Source organism: Corythoichthys intestinalis, chromosome 1 (assembly GCF_030265065.1).
Source record: "Corythoichthys intestinalis isolate RoL2023-P3 chromosome 1, ASM3026506v1, whole genome shotgun sequence".
Lineage (NCBI taxonomy): Eukaryota > Metazoa > Chordata > Actinopteri > Syngnathiformes > Syngnathidae > Corythoichthys > Corythoichthys intestinalis.
In genome coordinates this window covers 70,196,093-70,219,249 of record NC_080395.1, presented here as the reverse complement: position 1 = coordinate 70,219,249, position 23,157 = coordinate 70,196,093, and the positions used below count along the sequence as shown (strand labels likewise).

Below are 23,157 nucleotides of genomic sequence, written 5' to 3'. Positions count from 1 at the left end.
AAAATGTTCATAGAAACTGCCTACACTGCGAATGCGCTGGGTAACGAAAAAGTGACTTTATCAGAAGCATTTAAAGGTCTTTGAGTGGTCGAGGCAATCTTCAGATTTCGACTCCATGGAAAATCTTTGGAACCAGTTGAAAGTAGTGATAGCCAATTAAAGCTTCCTAAACACCTGAAGCTTTCCAGCAAGTTGGTTTGGCAACAGGTTATGTCCTCAAGGTTTCGTGCACACAGCAAGACCCCGTCATTGTCATTTGAACCATCAGTAATGACATTCTGGTCAATGCCCTTCACCAGCAGAGCGATGCTGGGGATGGCGCATGTGACTCGGGGAACATGCTTTTTTTGCCGTACTAGAATAAAGTGTACTTGTACATCCGCTCAGTGGGTGGCAGTGGCGCTATCATTTTCAGAGTGTGTGCAGTATTTATGAACCAAGCAAGAGCACACAGAACAGAGATATGAAGAGCTGTGCGCAGTTTTCGGGAGCCGTTTTCTGGCCGGACTTACGCAGCGACCCACTGTCTTCTCCGGTTCTCCTGTCCGCATGAGAAGTGCCATTTTCAGCTTGGGATCGTCACGGTGACCGCCTTCACCTCTGGTTCTCCCCCGGCCACCGATAATGCGGTTTTCGGGCCGTTTGGCTTTTGGCTTTGACTTTTAATGCAGTGGGAGACGAGGAAAGACCACTCTGGTTACTGTGTCTAAAAATGATTGTAGCGGACAGCGGGACGCCAAATCAATTAAGACATCACTTAAAGACATTAGACCCCAATCTCATTGATAAGCCGCTTGATTGTTTTTCAGCGAAAACGTGCCAACAATCGTCCCGCTTTTTCAGTGTTATATCAGTAAACCAGTGAGCACTGTTAGCATAATCAGTGTAAAATAACCCCACACCATTGCAAACACTGCAAAGCACGTGATACTGCGGGCAGCAAAAATAAAAACTGCCCCTCTGTCCAATGACACTGTCTTTTTCTTCTATTCAGTTTTGTTTTTTTCAGTCAAATTTTTGGCATATTGTCTTCATGAGTTAATGTTTCTAATTGTGGGGAGAAATGTTTTGTATTTATGGATGTGTCCTTAGTTGATGTGAAATAATGTTCCTATTGGTAAATGGTAAATGGCGTTATACTTACATAGCGCTTTTCCACCTTTCAAGGCGCTTTACACTATCTCGCCATCCACCTACTGGTGACGCAGCCCCAGGAGCAACATGGGGTTCAGTATCTTGCTCAAGGACACTTAGACGAGTTCATCAGGGCGAAGAATCGAACCCACAACCTCTGGGTTGGGGGACAACTACTCTACCACTGAGCCACGCCACCCCCTTTTGCTTGTTATTCATTGACACATTAGTTTTTTTACCACAAGATGGCAGTATGGGACTAATTTTCTTAAGCGCTAAATATAGTGTGTCATTTTTGTTTGCCATGGAATTGTCTGATTGCCTGTGAAGACGACATAATAGTGGATGTATCCCCATAATATCAGAAATTAAACACGCCGAGTTTTGGCTGAAAGAAAACTTATTCTCTGTCAATTATTCCTTCGAATGCAACGTTGAGCTGCAACCACCTCAACAGGTTAAGGGTCCAGGAGTCATTCGGAGGTAAAGTCAGTTTTCCACCATGTAGAAGGTCGCGATGGACAGCGTGCTCACGGGCTGCTAGGTAGCGGAAAAAGCTAACAAGCAACATTGATCCACGAGGAACAAGTAGGTTGCCTCGACTGACATTTGACAGAGATGAAGCCAAATATGAAATCTGGGAAACTAAAATATTGGGACATTTTCATTTATTCGGGCTAAAGAACACAGTGCTAGTAGAGCCAGCCACTGAAGCCCAGAGAGAAAATGATGAAAAGAAAAATGAGGGCGCCTATGCATGCTGAAATGATACAACTTCTTGATGATAAGAGCCTCTCCTTAATAATCAGAGATGTGCCAAATGATGGAAGAAAACCTCTTAAAATATTAAGAGAATATTATGCTGGGAAGGGAAAACCCAAGATTATAAACTTGTACACCATGCTCACATCTCTTCAAGAGATAAAAAAATAAAACAAAATGGACTACAGAATAAGAGCTGAGACCGCCATCACAGGATTAAAGAATGCATGTGAAACAATAGTAGATGGTCTACTTAACGCAATGGTCTTGAAAGAACTGCCTGAAAGTTACAAGCCATTTGCAATACATGTGCCGCAGAACGAGGAGAACATAACATTTTCAGAATTCAAACCCAAACTCTGAAGCTTTGAAGAAACGGAAGAATTAAATGCAGCAGAATCAAGCGACAGAGTAATGAAGACTCAAGCAAGAGCTACAAAGCAACCCAAAAAAGCAAATGCTCGTGACTGGAACAAAGACGACGCAGAGATGGTGTGCTTCAAATAAATAATTGAAAAAATACAATTTTGAATGAAAATCAGTTTTTGTATGTGTTATAGAAATAACTGTGCTAAAACAGTTTTCTTTGCATTTCAGTTGTTTAAGAGGTTTGACACCACCCCCCCCCCCAAAAAAAACCCCCAAAACCCCTGGGTATACATACAAGGAAAATTTATTCAGACTTGAAATAGAGACCCAGATACTTGAGCAGATACCCCCTTAAAATCGGTACACTCAGATCTTCCAGGTCCAATAACTCTGGAATCGATTGATGGTTACAAATATGTGCAGTTATTCACAGATTATTACAATATTCACATATTTCCTGAAAAAGAAAAGTGACACTGGTCTAGCAACAGAAAAAATTCTCGCAGATATCGCTCCTTATGGGAAAGTAAGGTGCATCCGATCTGGTAACGGGACTGAATATACTTGCAATGAGTTCCAAACATTGTTGAGAAAAAGTGAAATAAGACACGAAACATCAGCACCGTATTGCCCACGCCAAAACGGGACAGCTAAAAGAGGATGGCATAGACTATTTGAAATGTGTAGGTGTCGAAAGTAGGTAGTTGAAAGTGGGCTACCAGAATACCTATGGCACAATGCAGTACAAACTGCAGCAATGGTACGCAACAGATGTTATAATCGACATACAGGGTAAACTCCTTACCAGATGTTGACAAACAAGAAACCAAATATTTCCAGAATGCAAGAATTTGGGTCTGTATGTTATACATACAAACAAGACAAATGAAAATTGGATTCCAAGTGTGGCCAAGGACAGTTTGTTGGCTAAGACAAAAACATCCTTCCATCCATTAGCTTCTGCTTGCTCCGGGGTCGGGTCGCGGGGGCAGCAGCTTTAACAGGGAAGCCCAGACTTCCCTCTCCCCAGCCACTTATACCAGCTCCTCCGGTGGGATCCCAAGGTGTTCCCAGGCCAGACGAGAGACATAGTCTCTCCAGTGTGTCCTGGATCGTCCTTGGGGGCGCTGGTGGGACATACCCGGAACACATCTCCTGGGAGGCGTCCAGGAGGCATCCAAACCAGATGTCTGAGCCACCTCAGTTGGCTCCTCTCAACACGGAGGAGTAGCGGCTCGACGCCGAGTCCCTCCCGGATGACCGAGCTTCTCACCTTATCTCTAAAGGAGAGCCCGGACACCCAGCGGAGGAAACTCATTTTGGCCGCTTGTATCCGGGATCTTGTTCTTTCGGTCGCGACCCACAGCTCGTGACCATAGGGGAGGGTAGAAACGTAGATCGACTGGTAAATCAAGAGCTTTGCCTTTCGACTCAGCTCCTTCTTCACCACTACGGACCGGTGAAGAGTCCGCATTACTGCAGACGCTGCACCGATCCGTCTGTCAATCTTCCGCTCCCTCCTACCCTCACTCGTGAACAAGACCCCAAGATACTTAAACTCCTCCACTTTGGGCAGGATCTCATCCCGGACCTGGAAAGGGCACTCCACCCTTTTCGACTGAGGACCATGGTCTCGGATTTGGAGGTGCTGATCTTCATCCCAACCGCTTCACATTCGGCTGCGAACTGCTCCAGTAAGAGTTGGAGGTCACGGCTTGATGAACCCAGCAGCACCACATCATCTGCAAAAAGCAGAGTATCAATGCTGAGGTCACCAAACTGGACCCCTCAACGCTTCGGCTCCGCTTAGAAATTCTGTCCATAAAAATCATGGATCAGTGACAAATGGCAGCCTTGGCAGAGTTCAACCCTCACTGGGAACGAATTCGACTTACTGTGTGGACCAAACTCTGACACCGGACATACAGGGACCGATCAGCCCTTACCAAGGGGCTGGGTACAGGACTCCCCGAGGCACACGGTCGCACGCTTTCTCCAGATCCACAAAAACATGCAGACTGGTTGGGCGAACTCCCATGCACCCTCGAGGACCCTACCGAGGGTGAAGAGCTGGTCCACTGTTCCACGGCCGGGACAAAAACCACACTGCTCCTCCTGAATCCCAGATTCGACTTCCCGATGGACTCTCCTCTCCAGCACCCCTGAATAGACTTTACCGGGGAGGCTGAGGAGTGTGATCCCTCTATAATTGGAACACACGCTCCGGTCCCCCTTTTTAAAAAGGGGGACCACCACCCCGGTCTGCCAATCCAGAGGCATTGTCCCCGATGTCCACGCGATGTTGTAGAGGCGTGTAAGCCACGACAGCCCCACAACATCCAGAGCCTTTAAGAACTCCGGACGGATCTCATCGAACCCCTGGGCCTTGCCACCGAGGGGCTTTCCAACCATCTCAGTGACTTTAACCCCAGAGATCGGAGAGCCCACCTCGGAATCTCTAGACTCTGCTTCCTCAAAGTAAGGCGTGTCGGTGGAATTGAGGAGGGCTTCGAAGTATTCTCCTCACCGACTCACGACGTCCTGAGTCGAGGTCAGCAGTACCCGATCTTCACTATACACAGTATTAATGGTGCACTGCTTTTCTTCCCTCAGACGCCGGACCAGAATTTCCTTGAAGCAGTCCGGAAGTCATTTTCCATGTCCTCAACGAACTCCTCCCATGTCCAAGTTTATACCTCGGCAACCGCCGAGGCTGCAGTCCACTTGGCTAGCCGGGACCTGTCAGCTGCCTCCAGAGTCCCATAGGCCAAAAAGGCCCGATAGGCCTCTTTCTTCAGCTTGACGTAATCCCTTACCGTTGGTGTCCACCAGCGGGTTCGAGATTGCCGGCGCGACAGGCACCAACCACCTTACGGCCACAGTTCCGATCGGCCGCCTCAACAATGGAGGTGCGGAACATGGCCCACCCGAATTCCCCTCACGTCCCCCGGGACAAGGGAGAAGTTCTGCCGGAGGTGGGTGTTGAAACTCTTTCTGAAAGGGGATTCTGCCAGACGTTCCCAGCAGACCCTCACAATACGTTTGGGCTGCCAGGTCTGGCCAGCATCTTCCCCCGCCATCGGAGCCAACACACCACCAGGTGGTGATCAGTTGACAGCTCCGCCCTTCTCTTCACCCGAGTGTCTAAAACATGCGGCCATAAGTCCGATAACTCGATTACAAAGTCTATCATCGAACTGCAGCCTAGGGTGTCCTGGTGCCAAGTGCATATATGGACACCCCTGTTTCAACATGGTGTTCGTTATGGATAAACCGTGCTGAGCACAGATGTCCAATAACAGAACACCACTCGGGTTCTGATCACGGGGTAGTTCCTCCCAATCACGCCCCTTCAGGTCTCACTGTCATTGCCCACGTGAGCATTGAAGTTCCCCAGGAGAATGAGGGAGTCCCCAGAGGGGGCGATCTCCAGCACACCCTCCAAGGACTCCAAAAAGGGTGGGTACTCTGGAGCTGCTGTTCGGTGCATAAGCACAAACAACAGTCAGAACCTGTCCCCCCACCCGAAGGCGAAGGGAGGCTACCCTCTCGTCTACCGGGGTAAACCCAACGTACAGACTTCAAGCCGGGGGGCAATAAGTATGCCCACACCTGCTTGACGCCTCTCACCGTGGGCAACTCCAGAGTGGAAGAGAGTCCAACCCCTCATGACAAAACAGTCCAGCATATCTAGTCTACTATCCAGACACAAACAAAGTACAAAAACATAGGCTGGTAAAGTTTGTGAACTATGAAGTCATAGAAAAACAGTCACAGACATGTGACATGAATCAAGATGAAGAATACAATATGATAAGGTTACCAAAAACTGATCAAACAAATGTAGAGGTCAAAAACAGAACTGAAGATCCTCTAGAACCAAGTTCACATAGTGAGATGTCCAACAGAAGTGACAAAATGTGACCTTGAGAGTAGAAGGTATCCCTCGAGAGAGGAGAAAACAGTCGTTTACTTCATAACAGAAGACACGGATTGTGATGGAGTTCATACCACTGTAGACTACTGCTACAGGATGGTAATTGGTATACCTCAAACATATGAGGAGGCCATGAATTTGATAAGTATAAGAGTGGTGTTGCAGAAAGCGGCACAAGAGAGTCTGTTGTTACATCAGATGGATGTTAAGACAGCGTACTTACATGCTCCTATTGACTATGACATATACAACAACCCACCTGATGGTTATGAAGAAATAAATGGTGTGGTCTACAAACTTGAAAAATCACTGTACGGTCTCAAAAAATCACGCTGAAATTGGAACGGAGTTTTACATGAATGGTTAACTGACAACAATTTCACACAAAACTAAGCTGACCACTACGTGTTTATACAAAAGAACAAAATGATGAGAAGGTAATAGTCAACATATGGGTCGATGACTTAATTAATGCTGCGAGCAATGATTGTATTCTGAAACAAACGAAGGAGATGCTGGCAGAAAAGTTCAAAATGAAAGACGTGGGACAGCTTAAAAATTTTCTGGCCACCGATTTCATTCAAACTCAAGATTGTGTAAAAATGTCAACTACTCAAACAAGATACTAGAGTGCTTTGATATGCTTGATTGCAAAATCAGAGAAACACCTTGTGAACAAAAACTTCACTATACCGAGGATGCAATAAAAAGCTATGTGGTAAGCAGGTTATCACTGTACTTTACTGAACGATCTTACGATACCTAAAAGTACTTCCAAAAAGAGCCTTAGTTTCAAAGGAGACAATAAATGAGAAACTTGGTATACAGGCATATGGTGATGCTGACTGGGCAGCTGATACTAGCGACAGGCGCATTACTTCAGGATACTGTGTTTTCTTGAGCAGGAACAGTTTTCCAATATCTTGGAAAACAGAAACAACCTACAGCTGCACTATCTACCTGTGAAGCTTAATATACGGCACTGGCTTCAACCATACAAGAATGCCCATATTTAGAAAAACGACTAGGTAGCATTGATCTTTATCAGTACACTCCAACAACTGTGCACGATGACAACCAGGGGACAATCGCTCTTGTCAAAAATCCTGTTACCAGACAGAGATGCAAACATGTAGACATAAAATATCATTTTATTAGGTCTACTGTGAGTCAGGGAAGAGTAACATTGATATTTTGTCCAACGGATGACATGATAGCTGATATCATGACCAAACCTGTAACAAAGTTAAAATTGAAAAAGTTTGACAGGGTTATTTTTGGAATTTGAAAGAAATATAAGATAATGTAGGAGTTCATTTGTTTGTTGTTTGGGCATCAACAACAAGTGGGGGTGTTGGGAGAAATGTTTTGTATTTATGGATGTGTCCTCAGTTGATGTGAAATAATGTGCTTATTGCTTGTTACTTATTGACACATTTTTTTTCGCCACAAGACGGCAGTATGGGACTAATTTTCTAAAGTGCTACATATAGTATGCCATTTTTGTTTGCCTTGGATTTGTCTGATTGCCTATGAAGACAGCACGATAGTGGATGTATCCGTATATTAATCGAAATTAAACACGCTGGGTTTTGGCAGAAAGCAAGCTTATTCTCCACCAATTATTCCTTCGAATGCAACTTTTAGCTGCAACCACCTCAGCACTAATCAATTTAAATTTGTTATTATTGATTGATTTCATTACATTTTATTTTTCAGTATCAAATGGTCAAAAATGTACCTTGAGTGTATTTTTACAGTTTGGATGTGACTTTTTTTTATTCAGGCAAATTGATGCGCTTTAAGTCTTTTCTGTTTCAAATAAAATAATGTTAATAAAGGTATACTTTATTATAAGTTGATGTATGTTACTTTTTTTCTTTAAAAGAAAAAAAAAGTGGACAATGTTAGGCAGAGGTGTACTTATAATAGTAATTTTATGGTCAAATTATACTATTTACAGTGGTGGCAGAGAGTTGGGGGTGGGGGGGTAGCGGGGGGCTAACAGAAAATAATGGAGAAGCAATGCCCACAGCAGTATTGACTTTAATCACGTAAATAATATTAGTTACCTGTTCTTCAAGTGCTGCACAGAGCCAAGACACATGAAAGAGCCACTGACCATGATAGCTATTCTGTCGCAGAGAGCCTCACATTCCTCCATACTGATCATAAAAATGAAAGGCAATTACCGATCGGTTGAACTATGAAAATGCTTTGATGTGCACTCAACATAAAAATAAATCTCATTGCAGTTTTGGTGGGTTTTGTAGTCCCTATACCTGTGGGAAGTCAGAACAACTGATCTTCCATCTTTGATGAGGCACCGGATGTTGTCCCACATGAACCTTTTAGACAGTGGGTCCATGCCCGTGGTGGGCTCATCCTGGGAGCAAAGATGAAAATAAGAGGAGTGGGGTTTGAAAAAACAAACAAACAAACAAACAAAAAAACCAAAAACACTAGCTCATCTTTCAAGGGGACCCCGGGTAAAATGACATGCCGTTTCCGTACCTTAATGTTAGTAACTCATATTTAAAGGGTATTAAAACACTAAGGGGCTGTGAGATATCAATAGAACCGCTGTGTGGCAAGATAACAAATATTAATAAAGTTAACAAAAAAATAAATCACATTCATGAGCAATTAAAGAAAATAGATCGAAAATTACGAACATTTCCGAAAGTATTCTGGAAACAGCCGAATGGGGCGGAGACGTCATAACAAGGAAACGAAAGGTCGAGGCAGGTACCATCGTTGTTTATCGACGAGAGAGTTGTGTTCGTGTTTTATCAAAAAATCGCTAAAATGGTTCAAACCTGTCATGCTATGTGGTTTACAAATTGCCATTTATCGCAATGTAGTACCCATGAGTTCCCGAATGCGAGAAAAAGAGCTGGACGACGCAGACAATGAGTAAAGGTCGTTCGTGCTAAGAGGGCTAATTTTGCAGACCCGGCCTCCGGCACGGTTTTGTGTGGTGCGCATTTTACACCTGAAAGCTATTCGAACTATGGACAAATGAAATCAGGTTTTGCTAAGAAATTGCTGATGAAAGCAGATGCGGTGCCCACCGTACACGCGCAGTCACCTAAATGTCCCGAGATTTCAAGAAAGAGGACGATGACTGGTTCTGATGAGACCACCCCAGGCTAACCAAAGGAGCAGAGCAGCCAAGCTCGAAATGGCCAGAGTGAGTACTCTTTTATAATAAAAACATCACGCATTGGATATAGGACTGGACACATGTATTAATTATCGCTCGTAAAATATATAGAACAAATCCTCTAATCCCATTCATATTTGTGTCTGTTGGCAGAGCGAAAACCTATGATAGCACAATAAATGACAATTATTCTATACATTACATTATTTTGGGGTCATGGTGTATCAGCTTCACAAAAGGAAATGCAAAACAAACCATTCGGTGTTTCCCACAAGATATGTTGCCGGTGTTTCATCACTGTTATTGCTCCCCTCAATGATCCTTTCATTAGGCTGCAATGGCTTTCGTTTGGGCTCAAACTGATAACCCAAAACACCAAAGAAAGGTTCATAACTCTCCTCTTCACCATTAGAAGAATGTTTGTTACGTCGGATTCGTCGCTGCAACTAGAAACAAAATTGTCCGCTATCATCGCCGCCATTCAGTACTCAGCACTGAGCCGGTTGTTTCCTTGTCGTGACGTCACGCACACAATATGCTAGATTTCCGGGATCTCGGGGCGGGTCCTTTTAGCTTGACAATCGATCCAAATTTCTATCATTTTCTTTGTGTTGCGATGTGTGTAATTACACGAAGTGGCATGATATGAATCCAAAAGGCATGCGTTTATGGATAAATGATGGAATATTAGCATTTCCCCAGGTGTTGTCATGCCCTTTAATATATAACCTTAGAAAATGATTCATAGTTTTAAATAATATTAAAAACTAAGTTGTTATTGTTGGGTACGTCGCAATGGGGGCATGTTCTACGGTGTCGCTGTAATTATGTTACGCATTAAATAGGGGCAAAATTCCTTTCGAAGTTGGTAGGATATAATTATTCTTTGCTGTGTGTCATGTCGTCACATTACAACTGAAAAGTATTCCACCCGCCATCAGGAGACAGTGTCCAATGTCATTAATAAAATTCCTCCAAGGCAGGAGCGAGTTTGACTTTTTTCTTCCTCAGAGTTAATGTTTCAATGATTCTGATAATTTTGTATTGTTCAACAATGTTTTTGTCTTGTGCCAGCCATATTACATGCTTGAGTCATGTTGATTATTCATATAGAAAGTATGCGCTCTTGAATTGATAGCCCCACTTCATTGTATGAATTTAGTGTCCGCTATGTTATGTAACCTGTGCTCTGTGTGTGCCACTTTTGGTATTCCTCATCGATGTCACCTTTAAAATTCTAAATTAACCTAAAGGAGTGTATTTCTTTTATTTGGGGTGGAGGTTCCCAAATGTATTTTTTCCAAAAGTGCCCAAAATCAATTTCGTTTTGAGCCAAAAAGCCCAAAGTGGAGCGCTGTAACACTGGTTGACTTGGGCACACACACCTGGCCGCCTGACACAACTGCTTTAGTACATTTACATCTGCGTTGGCATCGACGACCATTTACGACATTGTTTTAATTTTGCATTGGCTAGGAGCTTATTGCTAAAGCCGGTGGCGCAGTTTTACATCACCACATGGCAACGTAAATGACAATGGCGACTTACGTTGAAATCCCGTTTTTAATATCATATTAAAATGCAAATTATTTTCAGAGGTCGTACATGATATATGAGGTAATAACATTAAAATAAAGCATATAGAACCAATATGTCATTTGATTCTGGGTTCCCTTTGAAAAAATGTTACAAGCCATTATTTATAAATAGGGACCACCTAGGTTTTATCAAAAACAGATCCGCAATGCTTAACATATAGAGCCTGCTACAACATATGCATGTGAATCCTAACCCAATAACCTGGAGTAGTCCTCTTACTTGATACCCAGAAGCCCCCCATTCCAAATAGCAGAATAGAAGTCATGTGAAATGTGCTGATTTCAAATGTATTCTATTTGTGGAGCGGTACTAGACAAAGCTGCTTCCTTTCACCTCAGCTCTTAAAGATTTTCTTGAGCTGCGAGACAATTACCCAGCCTTTTTCACACGACATGCTTCTCCTGGAAGGTAAAAAAAATCAATTGACCTCAAACCTGCATCACTGGAGTCTTAAGACATGTGTTCAGGTGCCTGATGAAAAATATTGAGGTTTACTTAAAGCACAAGGGTCCAAACAGAAAAATGAAAATGACCATAGTTATTTTGTCTCGCCACTAATCTTGAACTGTCATATTCGGCAGACGTACAACATATCTGTGCCAAACCTGCCGTGCTTGGTGAGAGTCGTACCCTGAAGGGTCTTGTAAGGGTCATTTGCATCAATCCTACAGCGCCAACTAGTGGCAACAGAAAGTCAATCATTTTTATTATACATGTGCAGTTTTTTTCAAGTCGGTCAGAGTAGTTACAAGACCTTTTGTAATACATTTTAATACCCATGTCCAAATGTCTCTGTCTGTTGCCATGAAGACAATTTGTTCGCCATTAAATGGAAGTAGATTTTTTTCAGGGACTTAAGCAGCTTGTAGAGCCATAAAATTTGGCACACTTGGTTAAATGGGCCCAATCAGAAGATTCATTTTGGCTCTAAATAAGGGCGTGGCCGCACAGCTCAGTAGTGCCTTTTTTACACGTCTCTCTTCAATAGGGTTTTTTTTCTAACAGGTGTGTGATTGTATTTGTAATCCCTAAAAAAGAGGAGAGTTTCAAGCAAGTTAGTTTCTCATGAAATGATGAAAGGGGGACGATGTGCCACCACCCTGACCTGCGTGACACCTGTTCAGTCCTGCTCGCAGGCAGAGTTATTATGAGGGCCCGAGCACCGGGTGGTGCAAGGGCCCTATTGTTTTGCAAAGGATTATTATTATTATTATTATTTTTTCAGGGCAAATGAAAATGGACAATTTGGAGGCCTTAACATGGTTGAAAACTCTCCAAAGTTTGCAGAAACATGCAGCTTGGCGTAATCTCTATCGTTTTGCGACCTTGCAAAAAAACATAACAAAATGACTCAACAGCGTCTCCTTGAATTTAAAAAAAAAAAAAAAAAAAAACACTGGATTTTTTTTTGAGCGATAAGAATTGGGTAGCTGATATCTCGAGCAAAACTGCACGTAAAAGTCTCTGGACCCATTTACTTATGGTATTTTATGAGAACACAGCTGTTGTTATTTTTCCATTGTAGCAATTTTAATGTCAGATCGATTATGGTGCTGCCTTCCTCACCAGAAACATAACAGGTGGAGCACCAATGAGGGCTATAGCGCTGTTGAGCTTCCGCATGTTGCCTCCGCTGTAACCTTCAGCTTTTTGCTTGGCAAACTTGCTGAGTCCAAGCTTCTTCAAAGCCAATTCAGCCACCTAAATGATAACACAAAAAACAAAATTGTGTTTTTGAAATGTTGTGGCGTGGCCTTGTTAGTCATGATGAAATTTACCGTCTGCTTCATACAATTTGATAAACTTTGAACTTTAAATAGGAAAGAAACTGATCAAGTGATCACTTGAACATGTTGATTAATAGAAGATTTATTCCTACATAAAAAAAAAAAAAACCATACATTGCTCAAAAAAATTAAAGGGAACAATTCGGTTGCAGTATATCTGAATGAATGAACTATTTTCATTAAATCATAGTTGAATGTGCTGACAACAAAATCACACCAAAATTATCATTGAAAGTCAAGTGTTTCAACATATGAGGGTCTGGATTTTGAGTTGAAATTGAGTTGGTTACCTCCTACTGTGTCCCTGTGATTGCTCATTGATTTCACCTGTTGTGCCTGCTCCTAGTGTATCCTCCAAACTGCAACCTCCTTTGCCACCCACCTGTTCCTTCTTTGTCTCGTTACCCCTTGTCTGTGCGTGTATATAAGCTCCCAGTTTCTTTTCACTCCTTGTTGAGTCATTGTCCATGTCCACGTTCTGGTCAGCATTAATTCTCGTCCATCTAACCCCGGTAACACACCAGAATCGTGAACATTGCGTCAACAATCCGGCCGCGATAACGCAGTGAAACGCGGTCGTTAAAGTCAATCAGCCAATGCACACTAGTCGCAGTGCGGCCGCGTGTTGGACGCGTCCCAGAAGCGCTCAACGCCCGCACGCGAAAAGAACAGCAGAGTTTGTTTTTTGACGCGAGACGCGGCCCCCCTGCGTAAATACTACTAGGTAGGATCGGGCAGGCCGGCAGTCAGTCGTGTAAAAATACGGTGGATCTGGTCAATTTTCAAAATAATATACAATCATAACTGACTTTTCTGAGTCCATCAGCTCTCTTGATGCTGTGGGTAGATCGGGTCACAGTTTACTTGTTGTTGGTTTACTGCTGTCTTCTCTGCTATAATAATAACCAACACGGCAGGACAGTATCAACTCTGCTTTTAATCTCGGCGCATCAGTACCCCCGTGTTCAATACAAAACTGTTACGATCCGCGAACGCGGAAAACAAGATTGAAGCCAAGGGCAGACAACAACTGAGGGAATAGTAACAAGAGTCTTTTAATTCAACTAAAAAACACGCGATCGCGGAAAAAGGGAGAATAACAAAACGAGTCCGTAACAAGAGGTCGATGGGGATCAAATCATACTAAACTAAGCGGTGGGCAGCGAGCCAATAAGATAACAAAAATAATCACACTCAATACCTGCACAAAGTAGAGGAATAACCAAACGAAAAAACAGCTGACGCATAAACTAGCAAATCCAACGAGCCTCGAAAGTACAGGTGTAAAACAGCGAACAGTAAGCAAATATCTCGGCAACGTTGGCTTGGATCGCCGGCTTTATATACTAATGTTGAGTTGCTGGAATTAGCCGCAGGTGCGATGATGGGAACGTCCACACCGCCAGCTCTGTAACGGAAAACAAAATCTAACCAGGAGCAGAATGTGACAATAACCCTCCTACCACAACAAAACAAGTAGGAATTAATATTCACATAGGAACTAAAGGAAAACAACATAAAATATAGAATATAAATGAATACTACATCACATTTGTAAAACATAAATACATAATAAAATAAATAATAGCCCATATAAATAAAATGAATTAAAATGAGCTAAAACACCTGAAAATAAATAATACGAATAATATACAAATCCTGCTATACAATTAAATTTATTAATTTCTGCGTGGTCCTTTAATTTGAGAAAAACCATCAATAAAGCTTAGAAAAATGTTCATTAGAAAAAAAACATGATTGAGGCATTTCATTTGTAAAATACATGTTAAAATCTTTGTCATTGGGATTGCTTTTCGCTTTAGCACATGACTTCTTTTTTCTTCTTTCAAAAAGAAAGCTGGCCAATACGCGTGGTCTAAAAGGCAAATGGTTGTTGTTTTATTATCTTTAAATACCCGCTATTCTCGCGCGATCTTGCAATCCTCGCGTGAACCGATCAAGCCGCTCGACTGACGCACTGCTCGTGAAACGCGTCCTATGGAAATTGACGCCGAGCGTCACTGGTGCGTGATCGCGGCGGAATCGTCGACGTGACGTTCAGGTTTCTTATGTGTTACCGGGGTAAGCCCTCGTGTTCTAATTTTTTTGAAAACCAGTCTTTTGTCAGTAACAGAGTTTTGTTTGCCACTGTGCTTTCTTTGGATCACCACAGCCTTTATTTTGTACTTTTTTTTTTTTTTTTTGGCTTTAATTAAATCATTTTTGCACCGTTCATCGGCGCCTGCACACACTACAGGCTGATCCAACTTTGATGTAATGTCCTTTAAACAAGTCATAATGAGTCTCAGTAGTGTGTGTTTGGCCTCTGTTTGCCTGTATGACTTCCCTACAACGTCTGGGCATGTGTCTAATGAGACGACAGAGGGTGTCCTGGGGGATCTCGTCCCAGATCTGGACCAGAGCATCACTAAGTTCCTGGACAGTCTGAGAAGCAAACTGGCGGCACTGGATGGTCCTAAACGAAACGTCCCTGAGGCGCTCTATTGGGTTTAGCTCAGGTAAAAGTGGGGCCGGTCAATGTTATCAATTCCTGCTTCCTCCAGGAACTGCCTGCATAGTCTAGGCGTATGAGGTTGGGCATTATCATGACCCAGAAGGGACATAGGTCCCACTGCACCACCCTAGCTTATGACAATGGGTCCAAAGATTTCACCCAGATACCTCATAGCAGTCAAGGTGCCATTATCTAAATAACACTACTTATCTGTAGAGGTCTGTGCGTCCTTCCAGAGATTCCAGGTCGTAGAGAGCATGTATGCCCCCTCGTCTCTGTTGATGGTCCTCGGGCCCCGCTTGCAGATCTCAATGGCCTCCCTGATCCAGCGCTGATGTTTGTTTTCTTCGGTGCGGATGACTCTGGCCTTTTCCCAGTCCATGATGTGGTTTTCCCTTTTGCATTGATCGGTGATGGCTGATTTGTGATGTTCTTGTTGTGATTGTGCCTTTATTGCCCTTGTTTGTCTCATTGTTGTCTCCTTTTCACATTCCTTCTTGTGTTAGGTTTTTCTTGTAATGAAGCTCCTCCCTGTCTCCCCGATGTATGATTTATTGCATGATTTGCATGGGATTTCATATATTGAGTTGCATTTGTTTTCTGGATGGATTTTGTCCTTTGGGTGGACCAATATCTGGCGCAGTGTTGTGTGTGGTTTGACCGGTGTGTTTATGTTGTATTTTTTCATGACCCCTTGGATACGTTCCGTGACTCCCCTCATGTACGGCAACATCACCATATCTGTGTGTTCTTGTTTTGTTTGTTTTTTCCTTCCCCCCTGTGTTGTGTTGTTCTTGTTTTTGACCTGTGCTGCACCTTTTTCTATTGCCCACTGTGGATTCTGACACCTTTTTAATGCCTGTTGTACTGGACTGTCTCAGAAAATTAGAATACACAATATTCTAATTTTCTGAGACAGTCCTGTATATTGTTCTATGTAAAGGACGTCAGCCAAGGTCGGCCCCCCACATTTTTACCACGCCAAATCTGGTCCCCTTTGCAAAAAGTTTGGACACCCCTGCTTTAAATGGTGGATTAATGTACAGGACTGTCTCAGAAAATTAGAATATTGTGTATTCTAATTTCCTGAGACAGTCCAGTATATGTTTTTCTTCCTGTGTTCTGTCTTCCGGGTCCGTTATTATTGTCATACCTTCATATAGTGTTCTGACTACTGATAGTTTGTGGATAGTGGGGTGTTCCGATGTCCATAGAAGGTATTGGTCGGTGTGTGTGGGTTTCCTGTGTACTTTTATTTTGATGTCGCCGTTGTCTGTGTGATGTATGTTTATGTCCAGAAAGGCTATGGATTGATCTATTTCTTCTTCATGGGTGAATTTTATGCTGCCGGTGGTGTCCATGGTGTTGAGGTGGTCTGTGAGTCGTTGTGTATGTCCTGTTTTTACTTTTTCTAGAATGTCATCTACGTAGCGTTTCAATAGTGTGGGTCTGTATTCATCCGGAGCTGTCGTGAGTGCTTTTTGTTCTAAATCCTCCATGAAAAAAACGCACATGATGGCAGATAGTGGGTCTCCCATGGTGAATCCTTCTTTTTGCCTGTAAATTGTGTTTCTATATTGGAAGTATGTGGGAGTGGCGATGAAATGAAGTAGCTGGGTGATGTCCTGTACTGTTAATTTGTGCGTTTTTTGAGTGTTCTGTCTGCAATTAACCTGTTGTGAACTATATGTATAGTGGCCTGTGTAGGTGTTTTGGTGAAGAGGGAAATGACATCATGTGATATGAGCATTTCACCTTTCTGTACTTTTATGTTTGCGAGTTCTGTGGCAAGTTGTTTTGAGTTTTTGCAATGTTAATCTGTGAGTCACAGTAATGGTTTTATTATTTCTGTGAGTGCTTTTGAGAGGTTATATGTTACTGATCCTATGCTGTCTACTATGGGGCGGAGAGGTGTACCTGGTTTATGGATTTTTGGTGTGCCGTAGATCCTGGGGATGATGTTTGCTGTGGATAGTAAGCAGTTGTACGACTGTTTGTCTATTTTCTTTTCATTAAGTAATGGTTTGAGTAGTTCTTTAAGTTTGTTCTTCTTGTTTTCTGTTGGGTCCTTTTTTAACACCTCATAAGCATCATCCTGTAGTAACTGCTGCATCTGCTTTTCATATGTGTCCGTGTCCATAATCACTACTGTTCTGCCTTTGTCTGCTGGGAGGATTGTGATGTCTTTATTTTTTGATAGTGTCGCGATCGCTCTTGCTTCCTGTCTGGTAATATTGCTGGGTGGTGGTTTGGCCGTTTTTAGTATTCCTGCTATTTCATTACGTAATGCTGCTTTTTGTCCTGGGTTGTGTATTTTTTCGCATGCTAGTTCCGTTGCTAAAATAAATTCCTCCTGCGGTATCTTTTTGGGTGTGACGGCGTAGTTGAGTCCTTTTGACAATATGCTGCGCTCGGCCTGCGTGAGATTATGTTGTGACATGTTTTTAATCCATTTATCGTTAATGTGTGTGTGGTCCGGTTCTGCCTTCTTTTTCTGTGCAATGAGTCTGTCCAGTTTGCGGATGTGTCGGCATTTGGTGGTTGTGAATTCTTGTTCGTGTATGTTGTCCAAGTGTGCGCGTATTGTTGCTACCTTGTTGTTGTCCAGGGGAAATCGGCGTTCAAACTGCTCCGTTAACAGCTGTAGTTCACTGTTGATGTTGTTGAGTTTACTGGTTGTGCATCGTATCCGTTCTTTGACCGCACGCAAGTCATCCGCACTTTTCTGATAATCCGCTCCGCGTTCCTGGTTGGGATCGGGTTCTTGATGTTCAGGTTAGCCGGTATAACTTCCTCGTCCCGGCAGCGCAGGTTGAATTTCAGGTGGTTTCGATAGCGCGCCCGTTTTTTCGTCAGCCTTTCTAGGAGGCGAAACTCCTTGACGCAATTTTCGCCATAACTTTCTCTTAATAGTTGTATAGAGTTCATTTTGCCTACACTTATATATTCGTCAAACCCTTTCTTTTATCCCAGGCAATAGTAGGTAGTTTTATTTACCTGACATGTTTCGGCGGGCACTTCCGCCTTCGTCAGAGGGTCACTGATGTTGTTGTGACGCGTCTTTATCAGCTGATGGATGAATGAAGGCGTGACTCGCCTGTCACTCTGCTCTGGAAGCCAGCATAACGTTCTCCACGTCTGTCACAGGTGCTCAGGTACAACCTGCTTTTATCGGTGAAGAGCACAGAGCCAGTGGCGTAGTTGCAAATTCTGATGGTTTATGGCAAATGCCAGTTAATATCTACGGTGCTGGGCAGTCAGCACGGGGCTCACTTCAGGACTTCGGGCCCTCAGGTCATCCTCATGGAACCCGTTTCTGATTGTTTGGTCAGAAGCATTCACACTAGTGACCTGCTGGAGGTCATTTTGTAGGGTTTTGGCAGTGCTTACCCTGTTCCTCCTTGAACAAAGGAGCAGAATGCGATCCTGCTGAGAGTTCAAGAAACTTCTACGGCGCTGTCCAGCTCTCCTGGAGTAACTACCTGTCTCCTGGAATCTCCTACAGGGCTCCAGGTTGCTCCTCAGACTGTTTAGGATCTCATTGATGCCATGGTCCAGATCTTAGAAGAGGAGGAGAATATTTGCCTCCTCATCAGGAGCATTCCCCGGCATGGTAGGAAGGTCATACAGGCCCGCGGAGGCCACACACGCTACTGAGCCTCGTTTTGACTTGTATAAAGGATATTACATCATGGTTGGATCAGCCTGTAGCATGTTTTTCCACTTTAATTTTAATTGAACTCCAAATCCAGACCTCCATGGATTGATACATTTGATTTTCACCGATAGTTTTTGTGTAACTTTGTTGTCAGCACATTCAACAATGGCGATTACAGAATTAAATAAAAATATTTAATTGTTTAGATCTGCAGCATATTACGTTAGTATGGAAGGCTGTTTGAGAAGTAAATCATACTTGCTTTCACATGCACAACTATACTCACACGCACACACGAATATTCTCTCTCACACACATTAGTATACCCTCTCACAAACACGACTATACCCTCACATATAGTAGTATAGTCTCTCATGTAAACTAATATACTCTCACATACACCAGTATACTCTCACACACACAACCATATTTTCTCACACACAGTAGTATAGTCTTACACACAACTATACTCTCTCACACAGCACTATATTCTTTCACACGTAGTAGTATAGTCTCTCACACACACTACTATACTCTTTCACACATAGTAGCATAGTCTTTCACACACACTACAGTGATCCCTCGCTACTTCGCGCTTCGAATTTCGCATTTTCAGTCTACCGTGGATTTTTTTTAGTCAAAATAAAAAAATATATATACATGCATAAAAATTTGAAATAATGGAGAAAATATGGTGTAAAAGCTGCCCGTTCCCTGGCAGAAGGCAAGGAGAGCCCGCCCAACTCAAAATCCACCGCTCTGATTCGCCAGCCAGCATTACTCAGGAATATCGCAAGCTGATTGCCTGAGATGTTTAACCTTGCTGCTGGCGAAGGAAAATGGCTCCAAAGCATCCTCCACCTGCTTAATCCTCTAGCAAACCCAAGAAGAAAAGAAAAATGATGACGGTGCACGAGAAAGTTCAATTGTTGGACATGCTTATAGTTGGCCACAGCTATGTGTCTGTTGCACGCCATTATTGACTAAATGAATCAACTGTTCGCTACATAAAAAAAGACGAGGCGAAAATCCGAAAGGGGGCCTCAATGTCGTTTTCCAGGGACACTAAGCGAGTTGTGACTCCTCACAGCAAGACGATTGTAAAAATGGAAAATGCACTAACAGTGTGGATATCGGACTGTCTGGAAAAGAAGCTGACTCTAGATACAAACATGATTTGGGCAAAAGCCAAAGCGCTGTATGATGGCGTCATTCCTGAAGTAGAGTTGAATGAAGGTGGCGGTGATGCCGACTACGACAAAGATGAACCACAGCTTAGTAAAAGTGCTTCAGGTGAAGAAAATTGTGTTATTTTTGCCAGCAAGGGCTGGTTTGAAAAATTCAAAAAGAGCTTTGGACTTCGCAGCGTTACGTTGCATGGGGAGGCCTCCTTGGCGGACCGTGACACAGCTGTTTGTTACGTTGCGGACCAATTTCCCAAATTTTTTGAAGAGGGTGGCTATCTCTCGGAGCAGGTGTTTACCATGGATGAGACTGGCCTTTTTTGGAAGAAGATGCCCTACAGGACGTTCCTTTTCAAAGAATGCGATTGCATTTCTGGATTATTTTTTAACATTTCAGCCCATAAATTTTGTCTTGTTTAAATCCAATCCTTTTCACCTGATTTCGATCCTCTGAAAAATGGCCAAATTTCCAATCATGTGATCGGATCGGGGACATCCCTAATATAACAATTTGATAACATGTTTGTTTTTTTTGTAATCCTTTATGTCCGCATTAGCATTGAAAATGCCCCGAATGTTAAATACTGTATTTCCTTTGTATTTCAATGACTGTAGCTTGAGAGCAAAAGAAAAAAAATAAACAAACATAATAAAGTTTTGCTTGTAAATCATCTTTTAGGAAAAGGCTCGTTTTCTCAGTTGTTTGCTCTAAGACTAAAGCCTGAGTTATACTTCCGCGTCAGACCTACGCCGTCAAGGAAGAATCGAGTTACGACCCTACGCCGTAGCCTGACGCGCACCTCTCGATTTTTGTAACCTTCGCGTCGCGTAGACGCGTTGACGTAGCGAAAACGGACTGTGATTGGTCCGCTCAGACTGTTGTTTCCGGGCGAAAACACCGCCATTGTAGAATAGAATCAAACATTATTTTCTACACGCAAAAATGCACCAAGCCGACGGGAGTATCATCGAAGAGCAAGTCTCGTCAAGAAATTATTATTGTGACTGCCAAATGGCAAGGTCGGCGATCGAAAAAATAAATAAAAGGAAGAACCACCGAGACGTGGGTGGTCGGAATCGAGTGGCCACACGAAGCGGTGACACAGTCGGCCAAAAACTGCCAACTTTTTATCACTTTATGTCGTATTTTTGGTTGGTGCACTTCATCATTTACTGTGTACATATGTTTCAAGTATATGAAGAATAAAGCACAGATTTGGTGTCAAAAGAGTTGTTTTGATCTTTAATTTTGAATAACAGACAGTTCACACACACAATACATCATCACTGATTGAGAGTGCCTCGGTGCTTTTTATGATAACCTTAAAATCAAGCCTCCCAACGCAGTTTGGGAAGTTCCCTAGACGCCAGAAATCTGCTATGGCTTCCCACTGGCTGGTTTTGTTGGACACGGCAAACAAATCTGGCTGGAGGGCTTTGCAGACCTTGAACGCAGTGCTCGACGCCAGTTTGAAGCTAGCCGCCACAGCTAGCTCTCTTCACCCGAGTCTAAAACTCTCTGTGCGGCATCAAAAGTCGGCCAGACCGCCTCGAAACCGTCTTCTGCGTCGCCTGCCCGTCAACATTTGTATGTTCAATATTTATTCAGTGTTGATGAGCAGAATATTTACTTTCAAGAGTTCCATCTTGCATTGTTTATTTTTTCTCCGACTAGCGGAAGTAGTCAACAATCATGCCCCAAAACCGTACAAACATAACGCCACATCCCTCTAGTGGCTTGGCGGTGAATTACAGAGCAACGCGTTCCCTCACCGCAGAACTATCGAATGTCAAATGACGCCGTAGTCGCTACGCCGTCACCGCAACGCGGGAGTATAACTCACGGTTTCGGCGTGATTTGTACAAGTGAGGACTGATTTTTAAATGTGTACACCGTACGTTCAAAATCTGTACGTTTTTCGTGCATTACGTTCTCCGTTCAGATTTTGTCACCATTTTGGCAACGAGACAATGTGCATTACTATGCGTTACTACGTTGGTTGAATGACATGAGAAAAGTCAGAGACATGGAGACAGGAGCGGGAGTGGGAAGGAGGGAAGAGTCGTATATGGCGTTAGATGCGATGCTAGGCTAAGTGGCTCCAATATTTCCTAACTGTAGTCCACAGCCTGCAATCTACGCCCACTTGATGCTAAACTAGATATCATATGCATATTAGGGTTGTTCCGATCATGTTTTTTTGCTCCCGATCCGATCCCGATCGTTTTAGTTTGAGTATCTGCCGATCCCGATATTTCCCGATCCAATTGCTTTTTTTTTGCTCCCGATTCAATTTCAATCATTCCCGTTAATTTTTCCCGATCATATACATTTTAGCAATGCATTGAGAAAAAAATGAATCAAAGTCGGACGAATATATACATTCAACATACAGTACATAAGTACTGTATTTGTTTATTATGACAATAAATCCTCAAGATGGCATTTACATTATTAACATTCTTTCTGTGAGAGGGATCCATGAATAGAAAGACTTGTGACTTTGTGTATTATGACTAAATACTTCCATCTAGTGTGTTTGGCCATCTAGTGTGTTTGTTGAGCTTTCATGCCTCAATCCTTGATGGGAAGTGAAACCATGATGGAAACTGGGAAGTAAAACCATGACTGTGGGTCATGCTACAAATGGATATTTCTTCTCGTCTTTAGGGAATAAGTTAAGGTGATAGGACAAAGATCTTTTGCCACCTTGCTTCCCCACATTGCTTCCCATGATTTTCTAATCATAGGGCAAGGGATTGCAAGGTTAACGCCGTTTGAAATTCTGTTTCAAAGGCTACCAAAATTCACTCTACTCCTTAACCCTTTAACACCTAAGCCTATTTTGGCCAAATTTGCATGCATTTGATGTTGCCTTTATATTTCAAAGAAAAAATTGTTTACAATGGCCAAATTGGGTCCCTTTTTTCAGGACACCTTGAACTTCATGTCTAAACTGTTGTTTTCTTCACTGACCAATTATAATCCACATTTTGGACCCAAAAAGAATAAAAAATCCCAAAATCTTTTTTCAAAATTTGTAAT

At 42.9% G+C, this 23,157-nt stretch overlaps 1 protein-coding gene across 1 annotated transcript in view; it reads right to left on the bottom strand.

Moving 5' to 3' along the window:
- LOC130912451 (phospholipid-transporting ATPase ABCA1-like) overlaps positions 1 to 23,157 on the bottom strand; it is a 273,656-nt gene that overhangs the window by 17,953 nt on the left and 232,546 nt on the right. Inside the window, exons 41-43 of the mRNA XM_057830556.1 lie at positions 12,534 to 12,668; positions 8,485 to 8,588; positions 8,275 to 8,367 (exon numbers count right to left, since the gene is read on the bottom strand). Coding sequence (XP_057686539.1) covers positions 8,275 to 8,367; positions 8,485 to 8,588; positions 12,534 to 12,668 — 332 coding nt within the window. The remainder of the gene's footprint in view (positions 1 to 8,274; positions 8,368 to 8,484; positions 8,589 to 12,533; positions 12,669 to 23,157) is intronic.